The following is a 12,263-nucleotide window of genomic DNA, read 5'->3' as shown; positions in this document are numbered from 1 at the left end:
TCGCTGTTGAATGTCCTGTTCTATTCGGTAGGAGAGCTATAGAACAGTCTTCTAAACCTTTTACCTTATTTCATATTCTAATCATACTGGTATTTATTTAATAGGGTGAACGAGGTCCCCAGGGTCTTCCTGGTCCTCCTGGAGAAGATGGAATGCGGGTATGTTAAACTTCCTTTTTTAAAAGAAATGTGCAGAATTAAACATAAGAGAACGAAATCGTGTTGAAATGATGCATTGCCTAATCACGTTACCCTTCCATTCATTTTGAAATGACAGGGAGAAGATGGAGAGATCGGACCAAGGGGTCTTCCAGGTGAAGCTGTAAGCAACTTTTTTTCTTTGTAAATAATACCCCGTTTTGGAGGAATGGTGACTGGTGTTACATGTGTAGTCAGTAATCAACCCAGGTGACTGGGGCCAGTCTTACCTAAGCTAACCAGGTAATTATCATGCAAAAAAAACAAATTAAAAGGGATAGGAATACATTGATACCTTTTCTGCTGTAGAGAATTTTAAAGAAAAGAAATGTAAAAATACACCATCTTGTCAGCCAGAAAACCTTATCTAGTTTTTGTTGGTGTTTCTCTGTTTCAGTTTCAGTTGTTTCTATCAGTGGTAGCTTCAGCATCTGTTTACATATTTAGGATAAATGAAGCTTATTAGCTGAAAAAAACAAACAAAAAAACAGAACAATGAGGTGCTCAGCATGCCAGTTAGAAGAATAAAATGTGACAGATTGCATTTTTTCCACGGAATTTTACCAACGAGAAAACTGAGCTGGAAGTTTCCCCCAAGGCTAGTTAATCAAAGCACCAGTCTAGAGCCTCTCACTGCGGGAAGGTGCGTGTCTGCAGAAACTCAGTAAAATAGTAGGACTCTTTTTTTTTTTTTTTTTTTTTGTGAGAAGCCACTTAGGGGAAAAAAGTGATTCTCTTGTCTTCTGCTTTATCTGGACCTTTCCATAAGAAATGGTTTACCTCCTTACAGAGCCTGTCTACTCAAAGGCATAATAGTTCAAGTGAATATGAAAAAGGGTAATTGTTGTATTGACTTTTTAAAAAGGGGGGGGGAGAAACGAAGCAGATGGAGGAAGGAGAATAGAAGTGGCAAAAATTGTTTACGATTAAACAAAAGTAATTTTAGAACATCTTTTTAGGAAAATGGTTTCTATCATCTGCAACCATAGTTATCCAGGGCCTCTTTCCCTCAGTGAACAGTCTCTCAAGATGGAATTAACCCAAACGTGAGGGATGAGCCCTGGCCAGGCGGCTCAGGTGGCTGGAGTGTCACCCCCTGCACCGAAAGGTTGTGGGTTCCATACCAGTCAGGCAGCAGCCCATTAATGTCTCCTTCTCTCTCTCCCCACTTCCACTTGCTCTTAAATAAATAAATGAAACAAAATCATTTAAAACAGATGAGAATCAAGACCCTTCTATTTGTGTAATCGAATAATGAGATTTAGCAAGATTCCGTGCTGCCATTCCAATCAGAAATGACACCAACGTGACATATTTCAAATAGTAAACTACTTCTTATTTTGACAAGTTCCCGAGTGATTCATACATAAACTTACAGAAGCAAAGACCCACAGTGTGTGCAGAAAAGACTCACTGTTATCCATTGTGGCTTCTGGATTGGTAGAAACACTGGCCATTTGGGGGACATCAATGGCATTTTAAACACCACTCCCAGTGTGTGAAGACATGAGGTACAGGTGTTTCTCCCCTGAACACTGCATTGAAATTTCTTTAGAGGATGGAGTGTGTTTTGAGGACATTTCTTATGAGGATATGTGGGGTTTTGGGTTTTTTTTCTTTCTAGGGTCCACGAGGTTTGCTGGGACCTAGGGGAAGCCCAGGACCTGTAGGGCAGCCTGTAAGTGTTGCTGAAATTTGCAGGATTTGCTGGGGATGCTTGTTTGCTTTAAAGCCCAGAGGCCATGAAAGCTTTCAGTAGAAGGCTGGGTATTTCCTGCCTTGAAATATTCTCGGGCCCAGTGATCTGCTTATCAGTTTAGCTACTCTCCTCCTTTCAGTTGATCTATTTTAATGCTTCACAGTCCAATTCCCAGTGCCCAGGGGAAAGTGCCTCCGGGTTGTCTCCAGTGGGAAGTAGACAGGAGAGAGTACAGATCTTTCCTTTTTCCTCATTTTCATCCAATTCGAAAATGATTTTTAGTCACCCTAGGCTAATGCGTATCATGCTGTGATAAGGTTAGACTATTTGATGCTCTGTTGTAGCATCTAAACGTGTAAACATCCATGTGTCTTTCTTCATTGAAGGGTATCGCAGGAATTGATGGCCCCCAAGGACCGAAAGGGAACATGGTATGTAGAAAAGCATCCGTGAAATAACTCACTTCTACAAACCTGGGTACTAATGAGCGACTGTTGCTAGATCTGAAATAAAGATTTCCTACAACATTTGCTAAGTCCATTAGCTTCTGCAGACATTAATATTTTGCAAGATTTTCCAGATTCTCTACAGGGAAAATTAATGTGGGGACTCTTTCAACTGAGAAGAAAAACCCCATTATGTGAAATAGGTGTGTTAAGGATTCTGCATCTTTTCCCCTGGCAGGGACCCCAAGGGGAGCCGGGACCACCCGGTCAACAGGGGAACCCAGGGCCACAGGTGAGTCGGAGCCCCCAGCACAGCTCCTTCGGCAGTATGGGGTAGGGAGACGTCATCTTACGGGAAAACTGACGGCCTCAAAATTTTATATAGAGAGCTAAAAATGGTTGCAATGTGAAAGCAGGAAGATAATTCTTTCCTCACCCTTTAAAAAATCAAAAAAAGAAAAAAACATGAGCAGAGGGGAGAAAGGTTGGAGGACTGAGTGAAAGAGGGAGAGGAATTGAGAAGTACCAATTGATAGCCACAGAATAGTCACGGGGACCTAAAGCACAGCACAGGGAATACAGTCAGTAACAGTGTGATGACTTTGCACGGTGCCAGGCGGGGACTGTAAATATGGGGGGATCACTTCGTAATGTGTATGATTGTCTAACCACCAAGCCGTACACCTGAAACTAATACAAACTAATGTTGAATGTAAACCGTAATTGAAAAACAAAGACAGAAATGGAAACAAACCTTGAGCAAAAGTGCAGAAGCCTCTTTCCTCCAAGAGAAAAGGGAGTCACTCAGGGTTCATGGAATGCCCGGAGAACAGCGCCCCCTGCAGGAGGGCACTGAACAGCATCACAGTAGAGTCCCTTTGCCGAAAGAGTAGCTGGGTAAACTGCTCAGAGCATTCCAGAACTCTCTGGGGATTGCAGGGGATGTATATAGATTCTCCTAACTCATTTATTTATTTCATGTGACACAGAAGGCTAATAATTTACTATTCTAAACTGTATTCTTGGGATATGATTCCTGACAAATGAAATAAATTCCCTTATTACAGGGTCTTCCTGGTCCACAAGGTCCCATTGGTCCTCCCGGTGAAAAGGTGAGCTACTCTGTTGTTCTCGCACTGCCTGGTGAGCAGTGTGGGTCGCCACCCTTAGGCAGGTGCTGTGGATCAGATATCTTTTTGTTTTAATTATTTTATTGTTGTTCAATTACAATAATAAAATAATTGTGGGTTCAGCTGGAGGTGGGGGAGATAAAGTTGTCTGCTTTATCTCCCTCCCCAGCTGAACCCACCTCCCTCCCTTGCTTCCACCCTCCCCCTTGGTTTTGTCCCTGTGTCCTTTATAGTAGTTCCTGAAAACCCTTCTCCCCACTGTCCCCTTCTCACTCCCCTCTGGCTATTGTTAGATTGTTCTTAACTTCAATGTCTCTGGTTATATTTTGTTTGCTTTTTTCTTCTGTTGATTATGTTCCAGTTAAAGGTGAGATCATATGGTATTTGTCCCTCACCGCCTGGCTTATCTCACTTAGCATAATGCTCTCCAGTTCCATCCATGCTGTTGCAAAGGGTATGGCTCCGCCTGGAAGGAATCAATCTGGGGTTTCACCACGAGAGCACAGTGTGAGGAGAAGTCATACATACATCCCTGAACTGCAAGTGATGAGATTTCTCAGAGTCTCCATTTGGAAAGCTTCCAAATGTGACATTGTTAGATATATTAATTTCAGAAAGGTGCTGGTGCAAACCAGTGTTTTTCCTTTGGTTTCGTTCTCCTTTTCTTTCTCATTATTTAAAACACATAATTAGGTTGGCTTCTGACAAAGGGCCTGTGGCAAGATCTGATTAAGGGGAAATTGTGAAGTTATCATTGCCACCATTTCTTAGATATAAATGACAAATGAGGTTCTTGTTAATAACCCGATGTCTGGATCAAAACAAGAATAAATCTTTAATTAAAGTGATGTCTTTGTTCTTCTGATCTTCCCTGCCAGATTTCCTAGGTGTTATTGCCTGTCCCCATAGTTACAGCACAGTGTCAGCTGGACTCCCTAATGCCTTTTCTTCTTATGTCCGTTAATTTCTAGGAACATCTAACTTTTTATATTAATAGCTTTAATGGGAGTGTAATTTCATACTATAAGAATTCATTCATTTTAAGTGTGCAAGTCAAGGAGTTTTAGCAAATTTACAGAATTGTGCCCCTATCAAAATTTTGGACTATTTATTTATTTCCCAGAAGGAAACCTTGTGTCAGTTTGCACTCCTCATCCACCCGGCCCCTTCCCCACACAGCTAGACCTAGAGAGTCGCTAATCTGCTCTCCTGTGGGTAGATCTGCCTTTTCTGAACGTTTACTTGGTTGAATTATTTGCCCCTTTTTATTGCCCGATGTATTCTATGGATTGACTGTAAGACCACTGTCTTGATAGTGAAGACAATATCAGCGATGATCAAAACCCTTCCATCAACAATTTAGTGTTTTATAATAGTTATTACAAAACGCAAGATTACCAGACTACATATGACTTTGCAGAGTGGTGAAGGAGACTGAAACTTTTAAATTCTTTGAATGAGTCGCAACTAATCTCACTTACAAAATCTACATTGTTCAAGTTAAAGGTTATTTTGTTGTTGTTGTGGTTCCATAGTGAGTTAAGGAAGGCCCTGTAAAACTCTGTACTATCAGTGTGCATGCATGCAGTGGTTCTCCTAAACACTTGCTGAGAATGGGAAACACCCTCAGCTTTGTCTACAACCCAGGATCGCTGCTATATCCTTGCCTTTTCAATGGCCTCTAAATCCTGGCTTCCAACTTGACCACTCAGCAATAATGGCCTGGATGCTAAGGACTGGGGGAAGTCCATTATTCTCAGCAGAATGCCTGTTTTCTCCTAAGAAAGGGTCTTCTTTTGCAATAGCCATTCTCACCAAGTGCCAGCCTTAGTGATGGTGAAGTTAAACGAGATTTAAACAGGATTGAACTGCTGATTAAATAGTTGCTGTTACTATTTGTTAGTTGAATATTAGGTGATGTCATTTTTGCATGAAAATATTAGATTAATATTTCTTCGTGACCTATGAAGAACTGTCACACTATAACTTATCATTTTAAAAAATATTTTAATAAGTACTGATGTTTCATCAATGTTGCTATGTAATTATCCGATCTGGCACAATATCATTGATGGATATATTCAGTGTTTGCTTCTTCTATGTCATAAATCAATATATTTTTGACTTGCATTGTTTTCCTTTTTATTCTTGAAAGTCTGGTTTATCATGGGGTGCAACATTCATTTGCTAACTTAAAAAGACATTTAGGATTATTAAGCAGGCCCAAAACTAGCATGTTTTTGATATGTGTTGAATTTGGTTTTGTTTATCTCTACATGCCTTTCCTTCTGTATAATATTTTCAAAGCTATTTACATGTGTGTGGCTTCTACCTAAAAGCCAGTGACTCAAGTTAAGAATTTTATTAGTGGTATATTCCTATGCACAAAGCCAGACTTCCCATTACTTTCATTTCTGAAACAAAAACATTCTCTTTCTCTCTTTGGTTAGGGACCACAAGGAAAACCCGGGCTTTCGGGACTTCCTGGAGCTGATGGGCCTCCTGTAAGTAATAGTTACCCGGTTGTTACATTTCTGCGTATTCTCTTCAACATAGATATTTCCATGTGCTTGCACGAGGATTTTATGAATTCAGTAATAAAAGCAAATTGAGCCAGTAATTAAACGTGGACCTCTAAAGCATGGACCTCTAAACGTGGACCGTTTCATAGTGTCACGTCCACGGGGCAGCCTTGCCTAAGGAACGCGCAGTGGTCTTTGGATAGACCCGTTCCCGTGGCTGTGCTGTTGGCTAGCATCTCGTGTCTCCCCGCCACTCGCTGCTCTATGCGCATGCTCTCAATTTCGCCACTGTTACACCTTTCTTTCCACAGAAAGTACTTCTTCATATTCTCTTCCACTTCAAGGTACAGGTTCCTTAGGAGTCCAGGTGCAATTCCTCCCCATTTGTAAACTTCCTCAGACAACTTCCACAGAAATCCCTCAGCCTTCAGGGATTCCCTCCTTTTCTAGAAAAACAGCAATGCTAATTATAGTCTGTCACTCAGTCATCGATAATGTAATGCTGTAATCTCCACAGTTGTTATTTTTAGAAGTTTGTTATTGATGCTGCTTTTTTTCCCTCCTCCAACTTCTTACTCAGAACTACGATAAATTTTTCATTCTTTCTCTACTTGTGTTTACTGAGTATAATTGGAGAGCTGCCCATTTTTATTCATTAACTCTCAATAACTGGATTATCAACACTCAGTGTTATTTATGATCTTGCTGTATTTTCAAATGTCCCACCCTCATGCCTAGTTCTCTTTGAAGATGCGTGTATGATTATTTGATCAATATGCAAAGTAGAAGTCAGGTTGAAATACCTTTATGTAAAGACTCTCATTGAGACTGAGGTTGAATTGCTGGTGAAGAATAATATACATTGCTTTCTGTGTTTTTCCCAAGTGCTCTCGGGTATACTATGCAGTTGATAAAATCTGCATCCATTCAAATGCCACCATTTTCAATGTTATTTAAGGCCATGGATGTTGATGCGATATGTTCCATTTATTTAGAAACATAAGGAGTAAGATCTCAATATTTTGAAAAAAAGAACAGTTTACTAGTGCTATAAACTGCTATTAATATTGCACCTTACCAGTGTCTACTTTTGCTAAATCTAGGGTCACCCTGGAAAAGAAGGCCCGTCTGGAGACAAGGGCGCTGCGGTATGTTACAAAGTCTCCCTTTAAATGTTCTCTTCCCTCCCCTCCTAGAGAGAATGCCTTGCTCTGGTCTCCTCTACGGTACATGTATTTTCCCATGCTTGCTTAAGGATATGAATATTAGAGAAGAAGTATCAGAAAATAATTCATCTCCACCTATTTTAACTTTCAAAAGGAATGTGGCTACCTTATAGATACATCATGTTCTGCCCTGGCCAGGTAGCTCAGGGGGGTGGAGCATCATCCTGATACTTCAAGGTTCGGGTTCAATCCCTGGTCCGGGCACATCAGGAGTCAACCACTGAATGTGTAAATAAGTGGAGCAACAAATCAATCTCTCTCTCTCTTTCTCTCTCAAATATTAAAAAAAAAATTTAAAAATGTCATTTTCCTAGAATTCTTTTCTGTTTAGGATATGATAAACAGATATGTATTAGATAACTTTTACTTTTGTATTAGCAATTCTATTAGACCACACTTTCTTTTTTATAATGTTCTCATGATCAGAAATAAATCCACATTTTAAATATGTAGTATATGTGGAATACATGACTGTATTACAATGATGAAATTGGACAGGAACTACTGAATATCAGTAAACTGTTTATGTCACTCAAACTTTATTTTCACTTACTACTTTCTGAGAACCCTTAAAGAAGAAGAGACTGAATTGTAACAGCAACAATTACCAAAATATCTCATGTTAATACTGGTTTGGATTACAGTAGCAGGGGTCGGGTCATTTCTATCTGGAGTTGTTAGTTTGGGATTCTCACTAAAATACTCAGAATTGCTGCAGAAAGTGTATACTGTATGTAACATATTGTTTCCTTTGTGAAGACTAGTGACATTAAACTAGCGGTGGAAAGTACAGCATTTTGATCCCGTTCTTAATGACGCGAATGCTACCAATGTTTACCAGTATTTGGTTAGAAATCGTCGATCCTCTTGGTTAATCTGTAATTGTCTACTGTAAGCACTGAGGACATCAGATCTCTTTCAGGTTTCAGAAACTAGTTATTAATTACATGATTATTTGCACTACTTTATATTTTCACAATATTGATCTTATTTTTAGCATGAATATATGACATGATACGTTTGGAATAGGTAGGGCTAGTCACATGGTTTGTTTATCATCTCTGACTTTAGAAACAAATGATAAAACTACCCAAGACATCTTTGCCGATGGTAAAATAGTAGCACATTCTTGTAGATTACAGGGTAGCGTTATAATGTGTTAAGAAGTGGCATTTTGAAAGTGTTCCATGTTACATGGCAATGGGTCTGTTTCAGGGTCCTCCTGGTCCCCAAGGCCCTATTGGCTATCCTGGTCCCAGAGGAGTAAAGGTAAATGCTGTTTTTTTCCACATTATTTAATTTCAGTGTAAAACATTATAGTCATTTAATCTTTCTAATTCGTTCTATAGGGAGCAGATGGTGTCCGAGGTCTCAAGGGCTCCAAAGGTGAAAAGGTAAATTATAATTTATTTAGTTGGTTTTAATTACTATGTACCCATTTTATTAAACATGTAAATTTATTTAAAACATTCCATTTCTCAAATACAGCAAGTGATTTCTTATATCCTAGATAATGCAAATGTAACTTTGTACTCTGTATCCTGAAAACTTAAAAAAATATATATTCTTATCATCTGGAGTGAGGACCAAATTGTAGAGCTGAAACAAAATAGATTATAAACAGAATGAATCCTGCATCCCTTTTTTTCTTACATGTATTTAACTTTTCTAAATCATAAAATCGGCCTTGAGCAAATATGTGTTCTGCAGGGGTTGTTCGATATCCCATGACACACATAACAGAGGAGTGTCTATTCCCCTTTTTTCTCTGCTAACATCCCCCAGATTCATAAATTGAAACTCAGTGCAAAATATGAAAGTTAGAAGCACCATAAATCAATTGGGGGAAGCGGAAATTTTCATATCTGATATAGCCTACAAAGCAAAGTTATTAATGAGAAGGAAGTAAAGGTCACAATCAGGCAGAAGCGGATGAAAGGATGTGGGATCTTTTACAGAGCACGTATCGTTTTAATTGTCTTTAGACAACGAACTTGAAATTGAACTTTTTAATGTAAATGTTTGATACACATGCAGAACCCCCGATCCTTCGACATGTGTGGTGAAATTGAAAGACATTACTCGGAGTCAGTATTGAATGATCTTACTGCAATATTATATTTTTTAAAATGGGGTTTCTTATAATATATTGGTAGATTTGGTGAGAGATAATGGAATAGAAAGGTTGATTTCAAGGTAACCGTTTATCCCCTTAGACATGATTTTATCAAAAGCACTTTGAGTGGATTTGATCTCGGTAAGGAATTGATAACAAGAGATGGACTTATTTTACCCATTATACTTTAGTTTTCTGAAAAATAGATAAAAGGTATACAACTATATTGTCGCTTCTACTGTATGACAAACATAATGCATTTTCAATTAACTCTGCTGCTTTGATTTGAAACCCAATTCTTCTGGATCATCCCAGATGAAATCCAGGAGATGATAATGTCTTACTGAGTCGGTAACACGCCATGAAGGTTTGGTGTAGAATTTGTAATTGTTGGCACCTCACCTGTGTGCAAAAAGAGAATGTCTTAGCTTGGAATTGTTCTTGTTAAGACCTTTAAGTATCAATCCAATTTCCCTGCTGGAATTAGCGCCCACCTGGGATTTCCAGGAAAGGCAGTTTCTAAAGGAAAGATCTTTAGTCGGGGTGGGGAACTTGTGAACTTCTTGGGAGAAGCGGTAGTTTCAAAATGACAGAGGGAAGAAAATTATAGATGATGTGATATATGTGAGGAGAAATCCACTCAGAAAAAAAAATGAATGGTGTTTATATATAGGAAAATAATGTGAGATTATTGGTTGTTTTGAGTGGTGTATGGTCTCAGAAGAAATGCATAGACATAGAGGGAAAGAAATAATATTTTAAACTTGGAGTTAAAGGTTCTGCATCTATAAGGTAGATCTATAAGGGCAAATCTATAAGGTATTTCTTTTTTGCTATCTCTTTTATTATATACCATATACTAATTTAGTAGTATATTACTTATCTAGATTTAAATAAATTTCATATAAAATGTGATGGCAACTTTTTTATAATGATAGAAATTCTTTCTATTTTAAAATTGTATAGAATTATTAAATCTGCCTGGCTTCTTTCACTTAACATAATGCTCTCCAGATCCGTCCACGCTCATTGTGAAATTCCACCAGCTGTACATTTACGAATTTATAAACTGAGCACTTTCTCTATGAAAAGAAAAAGAATAGCAGAAGCCAAAGAACTTATGTGTACAACCCATGGACATGAACTAAGGCTGGGGGAATGCTGGGTGGTTGGGGGGTGCAGGGTGGAGGGGGATAAAGAGGAGACAAAAAATTGGGACAACTGTAATAGCATCATCAATAAAATATACTTTAAAATAAATACAGAGGCTAAATCAAGCAAAAAAAGAATTACTACATCCTAATGAATTTTAATGTATATTATTTATTTGTGTTTTTTCTGAGTAGGTATTATAATTGACCATTAATCTCATAAGGTATAAAAAAGGAAGTCAAAGCTATTTTCTTTTTACATATAATGACATGCATTGTTAACCAAAGGTAAAATAGCGAGGCTTAAACATCTCTATTGTTTCAACTTGGATATTCCCTTAGACTTCAAGTAGCCCAGTAATCCAGGTGGCAAGGGTGAATTCCTCCTTTACATCTTCTGAAACGCTGAGAATTTGTTTTTAAGATTAATTCAGACCGGATAATTTTAGGACTAGAAAGCTCAGAATTCGATCGTTTCATTTGGTTTCAAAAAGCCATTCTTATCAGGACACCTAATAATGTAAGAGTCACCTAATTTATTTCTTTAGCTGTGCATGTGTTGAAAACAAAGGTGAGACAAAATAGCCTCTAGTTCACTGTGTTCTCTCTTAAAAAATTAAAATAAAAAGAAGCAAAAGCAGCTCTGCCTGAAAAGAGTCCTAAAAACTGTTACTGATTTTCAGACATGTAGTGCAGTCTTTTTAAATGAAACTTGGCAACTTTGCAATGACCTTGCTCCCCAGGGAGAAGCTAATGAAGACAATAGTCAATAGGAAGTTAAGAAGCCGTTTGCGGCTTTCGAGCCTCTGTTCTTGGCCCGTTGCATTCATTCAGTGCAGACAGAACCTTAATTCCACAGGGAGAGTTTATGGCCAGAATGTTGAAAACAGCATGTTTCTGTCTTGAAGGAAACTTTTACACCAGTCAGAATTCTTAGGTTTAGGGAAGATGCCAGATTGGACCCCTTGTCCAGGTGTAGGTCTCCTGTACCCACGATGGCCTGATAGTTTCTGGACCTTAGCACAGCTGGCTAAACTCGCAGGGAGGCACGGATGATTCCCAAATGTTCAGTTAGAGGGTGTTCGTTGAACGCCGTGATTGCTGAGGGCCAAAAATGTGCTAGGCACTGGAGATCCGGAGGCTAATTGGGCATGCGGCTTTTTTCTACCATTCAGTAGAAGGAAGAGACCTCTGGTCTACTAAGGGCGGGATGGTGGTGGATGCAGTAATACGTGCTCAGTGGGGCACACGGGGCCGGGAGGGTAATTGTAGGGGGCAAACAGAGGCCGTGTAACACGTCATCGCAGAATCACACACTGGGTCTGAGAGAAGCGGAAAGCATCACCTGGTGGACAGCGAAGGGAAAAGGTGGACAGTGTGTGTGAGAGTGGGGGCCAAAGCCAGAACTGCAAAAAGAAAGACAGGTGGCTGAGAGTTTCTAGAACGCAGTCCCACTGTTGGGTCAGCGGGGAGGGGAGGTTCAAGGCCAGACAGGACGGCAGAGGTGAACAAAAGCTAGCTAGATCAGGGTGGGGAGGGAGGGAAGGTGGGAGCTTAGTCATCATTCGCCAGTTTCAGTATTTTAAAGTAACAATTGATTGGAGCAGTTTGGTGCTTTAGAGAGGTCATTCTGGCAGCGGGACCTGGAAATGATGTGTGTCAGTCTTTCTAGCTCTGTTCTCACGCTGGCCTGGAATGTCCTTTCCTCAGACCATGCCCGTCACATCCGTCCTCTAACTACTGACGAAGGGACCCATCGTCCTTTGTCCCATTCAC

At 39.4% G+C, this 12,263-nt stretch overlaps 1 protein-coding gene across 3 annotated transcripts in view; it reads left to right on the top strand.

Annotated features, from left to right (window-relative positions):
* COL11A1 (collagen type XI alpha 1 chain) overlaps positions 1–12,263 on the top strand; it is a 160,618-nt gene that overhangs the window by 62,461 nt on the left and 85,894 nt on the right. For all 3 annotated transcript variants that reach the window (XM_024570077.3, XM_024570075.3, XM_024570076.3), the window contains 10 exons: positions 105–158; positions 277–321; positions 1,822–1,875; positions 2,283–2,327; positions 2,581–2,634; positions 3,410–3,454; positions 5,923–5,976; positions 7,098–7,142; positions 8,436–8,489; positions 8,570–8,614. In XM_024570077.3, coding sequence (XP_024425845.2) covers positions 105–158; positions 277–321; positions 1,822–1,875; positions 2,283–2,327; positions 2,581–2,634; positions 3,410–3,454; positions 5,923–5,976; positions 7,098–7,142; positions 8,436–8,489; positions 8,570–8,614 — 495 coding nt within the window. The remainder of the gene's footprint in view (positions 1–104; positions 159–276; positions 322–1,821; positions 1,876–2,282; positions 2,328–2,580; positions 2,635–3,409; positions 3,455–5,922; positions 5,977–7,097; positions 7,143–8,435; positions 8,490–8,569; positions 8,615–12,263) is intronic.

This window comes from Desmodus rotundus, chromosome 12, assembly GCF_022682495.2.
Source record: "Desmodus rotundus isolate HL8 chromosome 12, HLdesRot8A.1, whole genome shotgun sequence".
Lineage (NCBI taxonomy): Eukaryota > Metazoa > Chordata > Mammalia > Chiroptera > Phyllostomidae > Desmodus > Desmodus rotundus.
The sequence above is the reverse complement of the archived record's forward strand: the minus strand, read 5'-3'. Positions and strand labels throughout refer to the sequence as shown.